The sequence below is a fragment of the Liolophura sinensis genome, chromosome 6, assembly GCF_032854445.1.
Source record: "Liolophura sinensis isolate JHLJ2023 chromosome 6, CUHK_Ljap_v2, whole genome shotgun sequence".
NCBI classification, from domain to species: Eukaryota; Metazoa; Mollusca; class Polyplacophora; order Chitonida; family Chitonidae; genus Liolophura; species Liolophura sinensis.
Window position 1 is genome coordinate 295,847 of NC_088300.1, and position 19,284 is coordinate 315,130.

General features: G+C 40.6%; 2 protein-coding genes and 1 long non-coding RNA gene across 3 annotated transcripts in view; 2 read left to right on the forward strand and 1 right to left on the reverse strand.

The window, feature by feature from the left end:
- LOC135469316 (uncharacterized) overlaps window positions 1–377 on the forward strand; it is a 7,548-nt gene extending 7,171 nt beyond the window's left edge. The window contains 1 exon segment of the mRNA XM_064747937.1: window positions 316–377. Coding sequence (XP_064604007.1) covers window positions 316–377 — 62 coding nt within the window.
- Window positions 378–5,320: 4,943 nt separating this feature from the next.
- Window positions 5,321–10,343, reverse strand: LOC135466566 (alpha-ketoglutarate-dependent dioxygenase alkB homolog 6-like). The gene is made up of 6 exons (XM_064744118.1): window positions 10,196–10,343; window positions 9,576–9,705; window positions 7,707–7,753; window positions 6,554–6,658; window positions 6,063–6,176; window positions 5,321–5,649 (listed from the first exon to the last, which is right to left on the reverse strand). Exons 1-6 carry the CDS (start codon window positions 10,247–10,249, stop codon window positions 5,380–5,382), a joined length of 720 nt encoding a protein of 239 aa, XP_064600188.1. The 5' UTR covers window positions 10,250–10,343; the 3' UTR covers window positions 5,321–5,379.
- On the forward strand, window positions 10,335–18,342 carry LOC135466567 (uncharacterized). Its single transcript, XR_010444136.1, has 4 exons — window positions 10,335–10,460; window positions 12,035–12,100; window positions 13,375–13,494; window positions 18,307–18,342. It is a non-coding gene; the product is annotated as an uncharacterized LOC135466567 (long non-coding RNA).
- The last annotated feature ends 942 nt before the right edge of the window (window positions 18,343–19,284 follow it).

A 19,284-nucleotide genomic window follows, 5' to 3' on the forward strand; every position in this document is an offset into this window, starting at 1 on the left:
TCCATAAATGCCCTGATCTCGCACCGTGTGGGTGTGTAATTGGTACACTCCATAAATTGCCCTGATCTCGCACCGTGTGGGTGTGTAATTGGTACACTCATAAATGCCCTGATCTAGCAAAGTGTGGGTGTGTAACTGGTACACTCCATAAATGCTCTGATCTCGCACAGTGTGGGTGTGTAACTGGTACACTCCATAAATTGCTCTGATCTCGCACCGTGTGGGTGTGTAACTGGTACACTCCATAAATGCCGTGATCTAGCACAGTGCAGGTGTGTAATTGGCACACTCCATAAATGCCCTGATCTCGCACAGTGTGGGTGTGTAGCTGGTACACTCCCATAAATGCCCTGATCTCGCACAGTGTGGGTGTGTAATTAACCCACTCCATAAATGCCCTGATCTAGCAAAGTGTGGGTGTGTAACTGGTACACTCCATAAATGCCGTGATCTAGCACAGTGCAGGTGTGTAACTGGCACACTCCATAAATGCCTGATCTCGCACAGTGTGGGTGTGTAGCTGGTACACTCCATAAATGCCCTGATCTCGCCACAGTGTGGGTGTGTAATTAACCCACTCCATAAATGCCGTGATCTAGCAAAGTGTGGGTGTGTTACTGGTACACTCCATAAATGCCCTGATCTAGCAAAGTGTGGGTGTGTAATTAACCCACTCCATAAATGCCCTGAAGTAGCAAGGTGTGGGTGTGTAATTAGCCCACTCCATAAATGCCGTGATCTAGCACAGTGCGGGTGTGTAACTGGTACACTCCATAAATCCATGATCTAGCAAAGTGTGGGTGTGTAATTAGCCACTCTCTAAATGCCGTGATCTAGCACAGTGTGGCATGTAACTGGTACACTCCATAAATGCCCTGATCTCGCACCGTGTGGGTGTGTAATTGGTACACTCCATAAATTGCCCTGATCTCGCACCGTGTGGGTGTGTAACTGGTACACTCCATAAATCCATGATCTAGCAAAGTGTGGGTGTGTAACTGGTACACTCCATAAATGCTCTGATCTCGCACAGTGTGGGTGTGTAACTGGTACACTCCATAAATGCCGTGATCTAGCACAGTGCAGGTGTGTAATTGGCACACTCCATAAATGCCCTGATCTCGCACAGTGTGGGTGTGTAGCTGGTACACTCCATAAATGCCCTGATCTCGCACAGTGTGGGTGTGTAATTAACCCACTCCATAAATGCCCTGATCTAGCAAAGTGTGGGTGTGTAAACTGGTACACTCCATAAATCCATGATCTAGCAAAGTGTGGGTGTGTAATTAACCCACTCCATAAATGCCCCTGAAGTAGCAAAGTGTGGGTGTGTAATTAGCCCACTCCATAAATGCCGTGATCTAGCACAGTGCAGGTGTGTAACTGGTACACTCCATAAATCCATGATCTAGCAAAGTGTGGTGTGTAATTAGCCCACTCCTAAATGCTGTGATCTAGCACAGTGTGGGCATGTAAACTGGTACACTCCATAAATCCATGATCTAGCAAAGTGCTGGGTGTGTAATTAAACTCACTCCATAAATGCCGTGATCTAGCACCGTGTGGGTGTGTAACTGGTACACTCCATAAATGCCGTGATCTAGCACAGTGCAGGTGTGTAATTGGCACACTCCATAAATGCCCCTGATCTCGCACAGTGTGGGTGTGTAACTGGTACACTCCATAAATCCATGATCCTAGCAAAGTGTGGGTGTGTAATTAGCCCACTCCCTAATGCCGTGATCTAGCACAGTGTGGGCATGTAACTGGTACACTCCATAAATGCCCTGATCTCGCACCGTGTGGGTGTGTAATTGGTACACTCCATAAATGCCCTGATCTCGCACCGTGTGGGTGTGTAACTGGTACACTCCATAAATCCATGATCTAGCAAAGTGTGGGTGTGTAACTGGTACACTCCATAAATGCTCTGATCTCGCACATTGTGGGTGTGTAACTGGTACACTCCATAAATGCTCTGATCTCGCACCGTGTGGGTGTGTAACTGGTACACTCCATAAATGCCGTGATCTAGCACAGTGCAGGTGTGTAATTGGCACACTCCATAAATGCCCTGATCTCGCACAGTGTGGGTGTGTAGCTGGTACACTCCATAAATGCCCTGATCTCGCACAGTGTGGGTTGTAATTAACCCACTCCATAAATGCCCTGATCTAGCAAAGTGTGGGTGTGTAACTGGTACACTCCATAAATCCATGATCTAGCAAAGTGTGGGTGTGTAATTAACCCACTCCATAAATGCCCTGAAGTAGCAAAGTGTGGGTGTGTAATTAGCCCACTCCATAAATGCCGTGATCTAGCACAGTGCGGGTGTGTAACTTGTACACTCCATAAATCCATGATCTAGCAAAGTGTGGGTGTGTAATAGCCCACTCCATAAATGCCGTGATCTAGCACAGTGTGGCATGTAACTGGTACACTCCATAAATCCATGATCTAGCAAAGTGTGGGTGTGTAATTAACCCACTCCATAAATGCCGTGATCTAGCACCGTGTGGGTGTGTAACTGGTACACTCCATAAATGCCGTGATCTAGCACAGTGCAGGTGTGTAATTGGCACACTCCATAATGCCCTGATCTCGCACAGTGTGGGTGTGTAGCTGGTACACTCCATAAATGCCCTGATCTCGCACAGTGTGGGTGTGTAATTAACCCACTCCATAAATGCCCTGATCTAGCAAAGTGTGGGTGTGTAACTGGTTACACTCCATAAATGCCCTGATCTAGCAAAGTGTGGGTGTATAATTAACCCACTCCATAAATGCCCTGAAGTAGCAAGGTGTGGGTGTGTAATTAGCCCACTCCATAAATGCCGTGATCTAGCACAGTGCGGGTGTGTAACTGGTACACTCCATAAAATCCATGATCTAGCAAAGTGTGGGTGTGTAATTAGCCCACTCCATAAATGCCGTGATCTAGCACACTGTGGGCATGTAACTGGTACACTCCATAAATCCATGATCTAGCAAAGTGTGGGTGTGTAATTAACCCACTCCATAAATACCCTGATCTAGCACCGTGTGGGTGTGTAACTGGTACACTCCATAAATGCCGTGATCTAGCACAGTGCGGGTGTGTAACTGGTACACTCCATAAATCCATGATCTAGCAAAGTGTGGGTGTGTAATTAACCCACTCCCTAAATGCCGTGATCTAGCACAGTGTGGGCATGTAACTGGTACACTCCATGTATCCATGATCTAGCAAAGTGTGGTGTGTAATTAACCACTCCATAAATGCCCTGAAGTAGCAAAGTGTGGTGTGTAATTGGCACACTCCATAAATGCCCTGATGTAGCAAAGTGTGGGCGTGTAACTGGTACACTCCATAAATCCATGACCTAGCAAAGTGTGGGTGTGTAATTAACCCACTCCATAAATGCCCTGAAGTAGCAAAGTGTGGGTGTGTAATTGGCACACTCCCTAAATGCCGTGATCTAGCACAGTGTGGGCATGTAACTGGTACACTCCATGTATCCATGATCTAGCAAAGTGTGGGTGTGTAATTAACCCACTCCATAAATGCCCTGAAGTAGCAAAGTGTGGGTGTGTAATTGGCACACTCCATAAATGCCCTGATGTAGCAAAGTGTGGCGTGTAACTGGTACACTCCATAAATCCATGATCTAGCAAAGTGTACGTTTCCTGTACGTATATTCCGTGAATGCTACACTTTAGGAACGGATCAGTTCAACACTGAACATTTCGTAACTCGTTGGACTCCTGCCACTCTGACTTGATCAACTCGAGAGAAGAGTTAGCTCTGTATTCTCATGATGTTTGATCTAATAGCAGACATCGGCAAACGCAGTGAGATTACCCTTCGGCCAAAATGCTTTGCCCACAAAATCTTGCCGAACTTATCGTTGGAGCAACCTCGGACTACGTTAACCATAAGGGACGATCCAGGAGCCTGTGTCCACTGTAGTTATACTCGCACGTAAAGCTACGAGCGCCTCGTGAATCCGGTCACTGGTCAGTACTAGCTCGTGTGACTAACGTTCAACACAAACGGCCAAAGAATTAATAAAGTAAAACCATAAGGCATCTAAGGCGGAGTTAAGTAAAGAAATCAGGTTTCAATGATGCCGGAACGGACCAAAATATTGTCCTATATGCAATCATTCATTTTTTTTCTCTACTTATCTGATTGCTGTTTAATGCAATACTGAAGAATTGATCACGGAGTGGAGTGCCCTCGAGGAAACCACCGACCTTTGGCAAGTTACTGACCCACGTTCCCACATGCATGATAAGTGACGTACACATTTGCACGCTGTGACGAACAGATTTGCACATTGTGAGGTACAGATTTGCACATTGTGACGAACAGATTTGCACAGCATACTGGGGTAAGACAAGTGATCTTCAACAAACGTTACACTGGTCAAACAGCCTCACGAGTGTCGTCGACCGCATATTGTCATGTGGGCTCCGCTTCACAAAACGCACGTAATACCTAGGATACTGGGCCCATTTGCATGAAGCCCTCTTATCGTTAAGAGCACCTTACTACCATGACAACCACCACTGTAAGCATTACGTCGCAATGGTAGTTCTTAACGTTAAGAGGACTTCGTTAAAGCTTAAACGCTACTAAAGCTTAAACGTAACATTACGTGGAAACGGGCCCTTGGCAAGTCCTCACAACCTCTGAGTGTAGAAGAACGTACAAGTTCCCTCTCTAAGACTAGTTTGAATCCTTGCTTGCATGGGTTTTACTCTCAGTTTAGGGTCGTTAAGCAGTCTGTCTGCTCGATATTTTTCATCAAACTTGACGGACTGATCTCAGATTTGGTATGGAAAATCCTTTGTTCTGATTGCTTGGTGGCATGGGATTGCCTTTTGTCCAGCCATCCAGTCAGCCGTTTCCATCTGTGCGCTCGTTCAAACTTTTGCTTCAAGGTTTAAACTTCACGCATTGATCTCAAATTTAGCCTAGAAGTATCTTGTGGAAATTTTCTGTAATTCATGGTGGATAAATCAGAATCCAAATTTACCCATTTTACAGCACACCTATTTCATAATTATTCCTTCCCTTTGCATGCAGAGATGTGCGTGTCTTGAGGTTTCGGAATCTTAAAAGTGTATTTTTATCTGGTGGCTGAGGAGCTCCGAAAATCATACAGTCTATTTTTATCTGGTGGCTGAGGAGCTCCGAAAATCTTACAGTGTATTTTTATCTGGTGGCTGAGGATTTCCTTTGTGATACACATGTACCGCTATAATAAAACTATTTATTTAATCTCCGGCCACAAGCATAAAGAAAGCTATCACAGACCAAACTGATAAATCGTCCAGTTTTATTTAAAATCATTTTGTACAACAGAATAACATGCGAATTTCCAGAAGCAATTGCTATCTTTTTGATTTTCCAAACAGAAATTTCGTTTTGAGCACTTTAGGAACAAATCGTATTGTCAGTGACACTCTTGTTTCCCGTGTGAGTCTGTCCCCTGTGTGAGCATCCTTGCAGGAATCGAGATTAGCGATCAGATCCGTAACTTCGTCAGTCACCCGCTCAGAGATGCCGTGCAGATGTACTTTGTACATGTCGTCTTTTACAAGAACAAGGCTTCGAGGCTGCAGCAATAATGACAGGAAGTGTCTCTCTGCAAGGGAGGCGCTCTGTTATAAAGAAATATTTCTTTATTTGTTTGGAAGACTCCAAAATACAGCACATCATTAACTTTCAAGTAATGACACTCGTTTGTAAGGAATCCCACTAGTACGGTTGTTATATGAGGCGTGGTAAGTTACAGAAGGGGCGGATGATTTGTTCCCTTTCACTGTGAAAATAATTTCCCTTTAACTATCCTTAATGAAACTTGACGGCAATAAATATTTTATGTAATACTCTGCTAACCTAATGCTTCTTTCATATAACTTGACCACTGGCAAAAAGGTGGGGATTTCAGTTCCCAAATGTTTCATGAGAGCTCTGAAACCACTCTCTTACTAAACAAAAGCCTTCATCTTTCTTTCTCTACCAGCCTATGAAACCTGATTTACGTGTCATTAATGTAAGCTAAACCACATACCCCTGAAGACCGCTGATCAGTGCTGTTAATGTGATGGTAGAAGTCCAGGAGGGTGTGGGAGCCCAGAGTGATAGTGGAGACAGTAGGGTAGAACAAGTCACCATCTTGGTGTGGCTACAAGGAACAGACAGTATTTGAGCAAAACCAGTATTATCGTAAATCTCACTGCAAGTATCAGGAGGAGGAAGCATTACATTGTTTTCTATTACCTTTGCTCTAATGTTGGTCATATTCTGGAGACATTCACAGGTTTAGATGAAAGTCTCATTTTCATATATACTATCCAGTAGTAATCCTGTCTGTTTAAGACACAGTTTATAGAATATCAAGAGCACTATTTTGTTACAAAATATTAACCTCACAGCGCAAAAAAGATCATACTTTTACAACACCTCTGAAATTTGCAATGAAAACAAAAAAAGCTTCATTTCCAAAAGCCTCTTAAATGCAATTCAATGAAGCATGCATGTGTATGTAGAAGTAACACTTACCATTATACCCTGGCCGGGTTTGTACTCATTCACCAATACATGGTTTGGAACTTTGTCGTCAAATACTCTCAAACTGGCAATCTTCTGGGCATACACAGACAGCCACTGTCGAGACAGAAACCATGTTTTTGTAGTAAATTACATCGCTGGGTTCAAACACAACATACTAAAGCTTAAAATGTAAATGCCTATCAGGGCAGAGAGGAAAACATATGTATGTACAATTTTCTCCATGTCACATATGACTACTATTATGATTTTTGCTATCAACAAAGAAGTGACATACATGTACCAGATACAATCAGCTGTTTAGTGCTGGTAATTACATGTATGGTAGTTGATGTTTAGTGCTGGTAATTACATGTATGACAGTTGATATTTAGTGCTGATAATTACATGTATGGTAGTTGATGTTTAGCGCTGGTAATTACATGTATGATAGTTGATGTTTAGTGCTGATAATTACATGTATGGTAGTTGATGTTTAGTGCTGGTAATTACATGTATGGTAGTTGATGTTTAGTGCTGATAATTACATGTATGGTTGTTGATGTTTAGTGCTGGTAATTACATGTATGGTTGTTGATGTTTAGTGCTGATAATTACACGTATGGTAGTTGATGTTTAGTGCTGGTAATTACATGCATGGTAGTTGATGTTAAGTGCTGATAATTACACGTATGGTAGTTGATGTTTAGTGCTGGTAATTACATGCATGGTAGTTGATGTTTAGTGCTGATAATTACACGTATGGTAGTTGATGTTTAGTGCTGGTAATTACATGTATGGTAGTTGATGTTTAGTGCTGGTAATTACATGTATGGTAGTTGATGTTTAGTGCCGGTAATTACATGTATGACAGTTGATATTTAGTGCTGATAATTACATGTATGGTAGTTGATATTTAGTGCTGGTAATTACATGTATGATAGTTGATGTTTAGTGCTTATAATTACATGTATGGTAGTTGATGTTTAGTGCTGGTAATTACATGTATGGTAGTTGATGTTTAGTGCTGATAATTACATGTATGGTTGTTGATGTTTAGTGCTGGTAATTACATGTATGGTTGTTGATGTTTAGTGCTGGTAATTACATGTGTGGTAGTTGATGTTTAGTGCTGATAATTACATGTGTGGTAGTTGATGTTTACCTGTGGCAAGTTTTCAGGTACCATACCCTTTGCATGTGGGAGTCCACCTGTAATCAAAAAAATACACTGGTCACCAGTACTATCATGTATCTGAAAAAGCCCTTTTTCAATTTCTCTATAAAACCACCATAAAAATCGCCAATAAGAGTTCCCTTACTTCATTTTGCTGACCTGCCACCAGACACCAACTGTTTTTGCTGTGTGTAAAATTTTTAACAGTGTCACTACCACCCTGTCAACTAGATGTCAAGTAACACAGAATGAGATTCCTTTCCCAACTACATGTATACTGAAAGCAGACAGCCAACTAGCTCAAGGCTGGCTGACCTCTCCTTACATAGAGCTCAGGGCTGGCTGACCTCTCCTTACGTAGAGCTCAGGCAAGCTGACTTATCCTTACATAGAGCTCAAGAGCTGACCTATCCTTACATAGAGCTCAATGCTAGCTGACCTCTCCTTACATAGAGCTCAAGGCCAGCTGACCTCTCCTTACACAGAGTTCAGGGCTAGCTGACCTCTCCTTATGTAGAGCTCAAGGGTACGTGGAGCCGATCTCTCCTTACATAGAGCCCAGGGCTAGCTGACCTCCCCTTACATAGAGCTCAGGGCTAGCTGACCTCTCCTCACGTAGAGCTCAAGGCTAGCTGACCCCTCCTTACATAGAGCTCAGGGCCAGCTGACCTCTCCTTACATAGAGAAGAGGGCCAGATGACCCCCTCCTTACACAGAGCTCAGGGCCAGCTGACCTCTCCTTACATAGAGCTCAAGGCCAGCTGACCTCTCCTTTGTTGTTTGCTTTTTCTTATAGCTTTTTTGTTGATCTGTTGTATGTTTCATCTAATGTTCATATGTTGAATCAACACCTTAGCACTCTCTTTAAATGCCCACTGCTGTTACTGTTGATGCATTATGCTTGATAACAGTATTAGTATCTATATACCGACACGTCGCTCATCACATAAACAGAAGTTTTGATCCATATATATCTTAAAGGAGAAGAGAACTTAAAAACATAAAAACATGCACATTTTTTTCTATCTGGTGGTGCCTGCTGCATAATTTTGCGATTTTTCCTCGCCATACACGTAAAGCCTGAAAACAGCAAAGCTGGCATAAATCGATGAGTCCATCATGTCCTCCATCTTTAACACCCTGTAATTTATGCTGGGGGTGTGTTGCCTCTCAGCCAATGAGAGTCGCTAAAACTGCTGGCTTAGAACCTATGTCAGAACCTACGACCTACATTCAAGTTTCCTGATTATCAGGCGGAAAACGAACTGTACTGTTTGCTACCTTCTGGGAAAAAGAGTTCTACCGGAAATGTACGAACTGCACTTCGGCAGTTTGCGACGGCAATTCTCCTCCTAAAACAGAAGACTTCAGGCCTAGTTCTTAGGCAAAATGGAGTCGCCCACAGCGGTGTAGGCCCTGATTTTATTTATAATTTATCAACTTGTGGTACATATTAAAATTTTTTTATGGCATGCACCTGCGAGGAAATGCGTACTCATTTCAATGGTATCTGACTGACATTTAAATTTTCTTCTCCATTAAGTTATCCATCCCAGCTTCTATATGACATTGAAAAAAGTCAGATAAAGTGTGGATTCATTGTAACATTCATTAGGATGGACTTTTCCATCAGAAATTTTCCTGGTATGCCACATACGGCCCTGTGACTATAGGTACTACGTTAGCACGGCATGTCTTGAGGGCTAACGTCTAACTTATAAAACTTTATGTGAGCTTAGACATTGAGAACTTGTACTTTGTCCACATTAAATGATTTTTGTTAATTCTGTTTTTTAGCACGAACTTAATAAATAATTCCTGGCAGTGTATAGGCCAGTTGCTTGTCATAAATCTCACCCCAGTTCTGAAGCCTCCTATTTGATAACTGTGTCCATTTTGGTTTTGGGGCTGAATACACATTATTTAGTAAATGTTGCTCTTCTTCTTTGGTTATGAAATCAGGAATGTAGAAAATAGTAGGAGGTGCCTGAAAAAAAGAGAGTAGAATATTAGAGACATACTGTACGATAAATTCCACATTTTGCTGCCATGTTCAGTTGGCGACATACAATGTATGGCATAGGTATACATTTTCAGTCGAACTGAAGTGTGGGTCTGCAGCTAAGTTCACCTGATGGAAGACGGGTTAAAGACGTCCAGTACAAGTACATTAAACATACACGTTTTACCAGTACTACTAACTACTAGTACTAGTAGACAAGAGATAATTTACTCACTTATTTAGGCCTGAACGCGAATCCTATCCTCTTGGAACATCATTTTATGACTGCTATGACTTAACTTCTGTCCTGGTCCCTTACAAGATAGAAGAGAGACTTTCCAAAAAAATCAGGCTGCATTAATGTTTGAAGGTGATGTGGTCGGAGTATGCCGTCACGATCAAATGTACATATGAAGGAGGGAGTTCACTGCCATATTATAGTAGCGGTACGAATGAAAAAAATCTTCGGGAATACCTTTTCAACAAGAAACTTATCCACCGATGTCTGCGCACATGTTGCTGTTGTCATTTTCTCATGTCGTCTGCTTGAGGCAACTGTTACGGCTTTTCTGATTGGTGGATTGAAGTACTGCTAACCAATCAAGTACAAGATGAACGTAGTCGGCCTACATGAGGAAAAGAAAGTGACGACATATGTATGCTGCTAACTTTCTACTGTTTTTTAAACGACTTCCAATTCTTTTTTGAGTGATGGGTTAAGCATTATGATCACGAAGAAGGTAGTGTTACAAGTATGACGTAGATTTCTGTGTTAATTGTCACTGATAATCTTATTTTTTAGTGTCAAAGAAATGGATAGCGCTTATAAAGACACGTGCTGCTTGTTACATCATAAAGAGTAGTCACAGCTACGAGCCGCCATTCGGCGCGGCAGAAATTATTGCCGAACGCAATCAAGAAAATCTTGCATCCCACCACGAAAAAGTGGGCCTTAATCATCACGTGACTATATTGAAACAGGCTCCCTCCCCCTGCCGCCAGACGTCGTCACGGTGTGATCTCAAACGTCACTTACCGTCACAACAGCTCGTGATGCAACAAAGTTCGAACTACAGGAAAGCTGGCCGTTGAACATGTACATTATATTATATGTAAGAGTATATATTGTACATAATTTTGTTTCTGTTCAAGTAATTCTTTTTTTAGGCATGTTGTGATGTTATCAACGTAATCCACGGTTTGTAGTTGGGTGTATTAAGTTTGTGAATATGTCCTCATACACAAGGCCTATCAATGATACATTATTTATATACTGTAGTACTTACTTCGACGATGTCCATGTACATATTGTGTTTTTCTTTCCAGATACTTCCTTTTAAGAATTAATTGGGTATTTTTAGGCAGTGAGATGTTTCAACGTGATCAACAGTTTGGTATTTTGTTTTGTTTTATTAAATTTAGTAGTATATATATATATATATATATATATATATATATATATATATATATATATAAGCTATGAAAGTCATGTATTTTAAACAGCAGCTGAATGGCTTTCAATAAAACTGTTAACATTATGAATTTATTTAGTTAATACTAAATATAATAAAACAAAACATATACACATCAATATAGATGTACCATTACCCTCTGCAGACGTGTTTGTCTAACCTGGATGGATATTTCCTTGAGACGTCTTACCAAGTTCTTCACTTTAATAGCTCAACTTGCAGTTAAATTCTGAATTTATTGTATCAAGTATAACAATTGTTTTTATTCAGGACTCCCAATCAATGTATGGTGAAAATAATGGGACTCAGGGATATTTTTTTTTCACAGGACGTGGCACTAGTGCAAAGAAGAACGTTTAGCCATTGTCATGTCACAAATGCATTGTAGCGCAATGTCTGCACAATGACTACTATATGTTACAAATAAAAACATTCGTACTGTACAGTTTTAAATTTATTTTATTGAACAAACATTTCAACATATTTAAATTAACTGAGCATTTCAGAATTTACTGCAGTCATCAGAAAAAAGCTATTATTAAATATTATGTTGGTAATATATTGTAGATTGTTAATATCGGGTAAGCAGTAATTTTTAGTAAAATGTAAAACATAAAATACATTACATCTGTAGTGGTGAAATGAAACATCTGTTGTGGTGCAATGAAACACCTGTAGTGAGGAAATGAAACTATTTCTTTTAATGTAAATCAAAAAAATGCTTAATTCCTGTCTACCTGTGTCCTAGCAGGTTAATGAGGTCAGTTACATGTAAGTACACTAGCTGCATATGTATACAAATGTGTATCCACCCATGTTAGTTTCATGTCCCTGTTTTACAGGATGTCTGTCTGAAGGACCACCGGTGCCACAAGAAGACAAGGACGGAAGGAGTGATTGTGTGACCAGTAGGTTTCATGTTACATGTAGATATGTCAAACATACATCCACATCCTTTGTAATGGTGTGACCACACAGCTTTTATTTAGCTGGATCTATTCTTGTTGCAGAGTTAAAATAGTATGCTATTAAATGGCCTTGTTACAGTTCCAAGATCTGTCATTTTGGTCTGTGGCAGGCTTCATTTATTCAAGGTGAAGTTGAAGGCCAATGCAGCCTGCTGAAAACCAATTAATATTTCAGATGGAGGACCATTAAATAGGCTGATGTGAAAAGAGCAATTTAATGACATTTTTAGTCATCACCTGTGTATTTGATCAGGAAACAACAAAGCATGCTCACAAATATACAAACAAACATGTCATGTCCCACAGCTCATCCAAAAAAAAGGTGTGGAATAATTAAATTAGACTCTTGCGATGGATATTTGCTTTGAAATATCTAGGCCTGCGCTGACCGCTGTGCAATCCTGTCTTGGCCCACGTGCCATACAGGCTTGCTGAGATATTATCTCACACAAAGACTGCTCCGTGAGTCATATGACTTGTCTGAATAGGACGTATTACAAACAAATAGACATGGTATATAAATAATAAAACAAATATTATAACCACTACTAGAGTTAATTTCTTTTCATTGCATTTTACCAGGTTACTACTACGCTGTATTTCTTCAACCTTATAACATGTTCACCTGGTGATTTAAGCCTGTTCTGAGGAGATTTCTCTATGTAGACTAAAACTTGATTTTCTCTGTGAAGCCTTGATGTTGGCAAACCCAATTAAACATAAATTGTCACCATTGTCAAAGTATTAAGACTGATAAATTGCATTCAATTTGTCCTCAAACATGCAGAAAGGTGGAACCATAAGCAGACAGCAAACCATTATGTGGAAGAAATTCAGTATGCTTGTTGTTACTCTTGTTGCTTTTTAACACTGAGCTAAATGATGAAGCTCTGACAGTTGTTACATGAATGTCTTGTATGACGTAGTTTGGCAGAGACGAATGAGTGTTAGCAGAAAATATGCCTAAAGGCAGCCTCATTATCTAGTTATTTTAAATATCCTATTACTCCAATAAATGTATTATTTCTTAGAGTTTTTTTTTCTTTTCTTTTCATAATTTTAGGTTAAAAATACATACAAGGGTATAAGTTTATGAAAAAATAACTCTTGACACTAATCCTTAAAAGTATAGCTCATTCAGTTGATCACTTCTTTAAACAATATTTATTATAGTTTGACAAATTAACCAGTGGACTAGTTGTCCTATTTTTTAGGTCTTTTTCTTCTAGGACTCTTGGATGTTCATTGTTTCCGCGCACAAGGAGCCATGAGAATGTCACACAGCTGTTTCTAGTTTATGGATTGAGGGAAGGAAAATACAGGTGTAGTTACAGGTACATGGGTTACATGATGTCATTATTATCATGTCACACATAAGCTGTGGTGAAAAACTTCAGCCTATGTAAAACTTAACCTTTTTGACCTCTAATGCACTTTTTCCAGTGGAATTTGTAATTCTGTTGTGATCAAAATGACACAAAAATGATTGTTTGTGTCACTAAAGATGTAAGCTTCGCAAAACTCCACAGATTATCTCTCTACACCCCATAGTTCTTTAAGAATGTTTCCAAATGTGAGTGGCAGTGGTGGTTGTAAAGGTTGAAGAATAAGGGTAAACTAGGTTTTGTTTGTTCAAAACTTCCACAAGATGTTTTAAGTCAGCTAGAATGTATATATACATGTGTTCATACATGGAGCTTACATTTACTGGTAGTGCTTTTTCGGGGTTTTTGGTGCATTGTGAGCAGCACCAGGTTTTGTCAGGAAATGATGTATTTGACAGATTAATTTACATAATGGAAATAGTACCATTTGTCACACTTATTACAGCCAACTGATGGTGGTACATGAAATGTGACACAATGGACAAAGCCATTTCTTAGCTGCTGTGCTTGTAGGGTGGTGTAAAGCATCTAATTACGCTTTTGCAGAGTTAGGCGTGATTTCTGTTGATTTGAATATGTGCTTTTGTCACACTTCAGTTTCTTTATTTGACTGTGCTTTCAAAGAAAAGTACCACTGTTCTGTTTTGGTTCATGTTTCTTAGCAGGACGTTCACCATGTGATTTACTCACCTTTCGTTTAAATTGAGAACTTTTGCGTGCATCTCAGAGATGTTTCTGAAGATGTGAGAAAGTTGCAAATTGTAATATAACACCATTGTCTTCACAGTACGAAGAGCACAGCATGCAATGTGAAAGTTTGTTTGTGGTTATATTCTACATTATGATTTTGTCAGGAATTTTATCAGAGGAATATGCACCAGAGCTTTTGTATTATCTGGAATAGATACTGTATGTCCAGCATGTCCAAGATCTGGGAGCGGTAGATCCAGGATCAGTCCTGGGTCGAGTCACACCTAAGACATTAAAAGAGGAAGTTGTAAGTTCCTTGCTTGGCGTTCAGCATGAAGGGGATAGTGCAACGACTGGTTCATCCGTTTCAGTATAATGGCTCGAGCAGGGCGGCTTACTTGCCTTCGTTAAGTTGTCTCAGTGAAGCAGCACTAGATAAAAGAGCGGTGGAAATCCGTCCTGCAACAAGGAGGTACATCACATACACCCTAAGGATTCCTTCATCGTCATATGAAAAATTGTTGAGCACGACGTTAAACCACAAGCACTCACTCACTCACTCCAAGATCTGGTGTGCTTTGTGGTATAGATTTCTGTGAGCCTGGCTGCTTTCTTTGTGTAATGCCCTTGTCATTGAAAGTTATGCCAAACCATCCATTGTCAGCCCATATGTTATCAGTGATTATCTGTTTTAAATTAGGCAAGTCAAGACCACGTTCAGCACATTTTGTTTCTTTGTCAACTTTACGAATTGATGCCTGTCTTGCATAACTTTCTGCTTTTTGTTCATTGGTTGAATGGTCAAGATTTTCACTGCGTAAGAACAGGTTAAAGGTTTTATTTTCGTTAAAAAGACAGACATCTTACTGTTTAGTTGTAAACTGAATATGGATTCATCGATGTCCCTAAGCTTTCGTTCATTGACATTATCGGTTAGAATTAAAGGACTGTGGTATAGAGAATTTCTGCTGTGATAGCGGATGACATGATCTATTCAGTTATTACTTTCCTCAGAAATGTGGGCTAGTTTGTGATGTGCTTTAGGTATTTTATCTGTGGCACATTTATTTCTTCAGGAAGGTTTTTGTGTACTAATTGTAGGAACAAATTTAGGCCGCATGCAGGCACAGATTGTGAATCCTGTTATTGCTGCTACTCCACTCACATTACTACATGTTTGCAGAGGATAATATGGCGTACATTTTGCAGACATGCATTCGTGATTGCAGTGTATGTTCGAACATGTTTGTATCCAGTTATATTCCGCTTTAAAAACTTGCAGGAATTTCTGTGCCTAAAGAATCTGCATGTACCACTTCATTTTGTTGTGGTAGGTCAAAAATACAAAATGATTACCAGTTCGATTGTGTGTTGTTTTGCCACACGAATCACGTTTTACCAAAAAGCTATAAATTTATCGGGCATTTGGGGAGGAAGGTTTTAACTTCAGCTCAACTGATTGACTGACATCACTTGGGAAAGATTCACGCAGTCACCAAATGGACATACGAACATACTACATCGTTACATTGTCTTTTTATTTTGCCTGTTGTGGGGCTAATTAAGAAATTTGACATCCAAGATTTACCCTTTAGTGTTTCTCTTGATTGTTAGCCGAACACTGGGTTCAGCTTTTTGACATCCAGTTAACATATATTTGTCGGACTGGATTTTAGGGTTATTAAAAACATGACATGGAGTAACAATATTATCCAGTACAACCAACGCTTCAGAATTCTTCGCGTGCATTACGTTATTTACGTCCCTCGATATTTCATGTGTCATGCTTAGCAAGAGAATGTGCTGGTGACATGTTCTACATGAGCACTTACTCACTCTACATGAGGTGAACCCCTAGCACTCACTTACTCACTCTACATGAGGTGAGCTCCAAGCACTCACTCACTTTACATGAGGTGAACCCCAAGCACTCACTCACTCTACATGAGGTGAACTCCAAGCACTCACTCACTCTACATGAGGTGAGCCCCAAGCACTCACTCACTCTACATGAGGTGAACTCCAAGCATTCACTCACTCTACATGAGGTGAACCCCAAGCACTCACTCACTCTACATGAGGTGAACCCCTAGCAATCACTCACTCTACATGAGGTGAACCCCTAGCACTCACTCACTCTACATGAGGTGAACTCCTAGCACTCACTCACTCTTCATGAGGTGAACCCCTAGCACTCACTCACTCTACGTGAGGTGAACCCCTAGCACTCACTCACTCTACATGAGGTGAACCCCTAGCACTCGCTCACTCTACGTGAGGTGAACCCCAAGCACTCACTCACTCTACATGAGGTGAACCCCTAGCACTCACTCACTCTAATTGAGGTGAACCTCAAGCACTCACTCGCTCTACATGAGGTGAACCCCTAGCACTCACTCACTCTACATGAGGTGAACCCCTAGCACTCACTCACTCTGCATGAGGTGAACCCTTAGCACTCGCTCACTCTACATGAGGTGAACTCCAAGCACTCACTCACTCTACATGAGTTGAACTCCAAGCACTCACTCACTCTGCATGAGGTGAACCCCTAGCACTCACTCACTCTACATGAGGTGAACCCCTAGCACTCACTCACTCACTCTACATGAGGTGAACCCCTAGCACTCACTCACTCTGCATGAGGTGAACCCCAAGCACTCACTCACTCTACGTGAGGTGAATCAACCTTCGTACATAAAAAAACAAAAACATGGAGAGTTATCTTCCCACTTTTCGTTGTGTACGAAATTAACATGGTAAGCAATGAAACCCCAACGACACTAGAACAGGCCAATATAAGAAAGGAGTCTTTCGGGGCTAACCATTACGCTTGATATAATACGCATTTTACCTTTGTACATAATATAGTTCCATTGTAATGTAAGTTAAAATATAAATTGTAGTGGTTTTTTTTTTTTTCAAATGGTAAACTGTCAACAAGAAAAAAGTGAAGATACCTACAGACATGTTTAATTATTCCATTACGGTGATGGGTGGTTTATTCCGCACACACCCGTTTCCTCCGCCTCTAAACCTCGCCACCGTCATGTAAGTGAAAAATTCTTTAAAACGGTGGTAACCACCAGTGAAACAAACAAATAATCTGAAAGTCACATAAAGTTGTCTTGTTTGATTGACTTTCAATATATTGACCCAAACATCCTCAGAATAAAAACACATATGCACACACACACACACACTCACTGTATACCATGGAAAAGTTGGCTTTCCTGTCGCATGAACGCTGACACAGACATTTTGACAAGCGTGAACTCAAACACATATGGAATGTTCATTTTTCCACCAGTCTGTTTATCAGATTGTTAGTGTGCATGTCATTTCACAACTTAAAACACGATAGATCAGGGTAAAGTCCGTTTTGTTTTTTATTTATGCCCACGCTATTTACATTTGGGTTATGGTTTTTGAATGATTAGAGTGAAAATGGAGCAAAACTATGCTACAGATGATAACAGCAGATGATCACATAATTTGATCTATATGGTAAACTGATTACAAAATGTTTCACACTTTAGCCAGGGGATGTTCTTTTGGCGACCGAGGTGGATATCGACTTAGGTATGTTTATTTTGTTGGTGCATTGAAAGTGCCACGAGGCTCGTGGGGTTAAGTGGTCATGCCGGACTATGGCGCACAATAGCAGTGTATCGTTTGACTTGTTGAACTACATGAAGAGGCCAGTTTTCGTGAGAAAAACAAAATGATTGGCAGTGAAATTCACTAATCAGTACATGTATTTATTTTTGTGGGAAGGTGTGTCAGATGGTCGTGGGTTTCCCCGGGATCTGCCCGGTTTCCTCCCGTTATAATGCGGGCTGCCGTCGTGTAGGCTAAGTGAATTACACCTGTCAAATAAAGAAATACGTGAAATAGCTAAGGTATCAACTCTTGTCAGCCAGTTGGTGAAGATGTCTTGAAACAGGCATTTCTCCATCTTGTGTCAAAGCAGGCTCTACCTATGAGCATGCATTCTTCCCCGTCAGTTCTTCACCTGGCAACCAGAGCAATAGTCAGCTAATGTTTACATTTGATGATGGTTGTTTGCAGATGAGCTGATACAAGGACTGGGTGTTCATATACGACTGAGTGGGGATGCTGAAGTGGATAGAGTTTGTGACTTGTGATTGACAGCTCAGCTGTTACAATGTCAATCAGCAATTCTGAGAAGGAGATACAGTGTGTGATGCATTGGTTTGGAAACTGGAGTCAAATGCAGAAGGAGGATTTTCTCAAAGACTTAGTGGAGAAAGCTTCCCCTAATATGGACACTTTGTTTGACGCCATGGGAGTGTTAGAAATGAATGACAAGCCACCAAGTATTTTCAAATGTCAGATGAAACTGTTTAGTGAGTGGTTTTCTACCTGGACGGACAATGAGAGGAGAGACTTCATGCTCAAGCTCCAGCTGATTGACCCTTTATTTATCTCGAAGTTTGAGGAGCGAAGCAACGCACAAAGAAACTGATAACGTGAATTCAGGGGGAAAAAAAGTGACCATGTCCCACAACTCCCACTGTTTATCACAACTGCTCAAAATTTCCTATACATTTGAAGTAATATTCAGTTTGTAATCACTAATCAATGTCATTAAACTCCTTTCGTTAGATTTTTGGTGTGAAAACTTATATTTGATACTAGATTTTATGTTTAATCATTTTTCACTATGGAAATGGCTTTATACTTAACAAAGTGAAGACTGAAACACAATGTCCTACCTCAAGTCACATATGATAGAAGTGCTTTTACATTTGTGCAGCAATCGCCAATGCGAAGACTGCAAGAAATGGCCCAAGCAGTGTTTGGGTAATATCAGACATCAAAAACTTATGAAAATTTTTACATGGATTTAGCTCCTAAAAATGACCTTACCTTGTGTTCCTATGTAGGCCAAGTAAGGTTTTCTCGTGGAGCAAGCTACGTATTGACTTTTGTGTTTGTTGTAGGATTCATTCCCCCTTTTTGACATTGTTGCGGTCGTACCACAAAACCAGAAGTTAAATGCTAATATCTTCAGCTGAAGAGGCA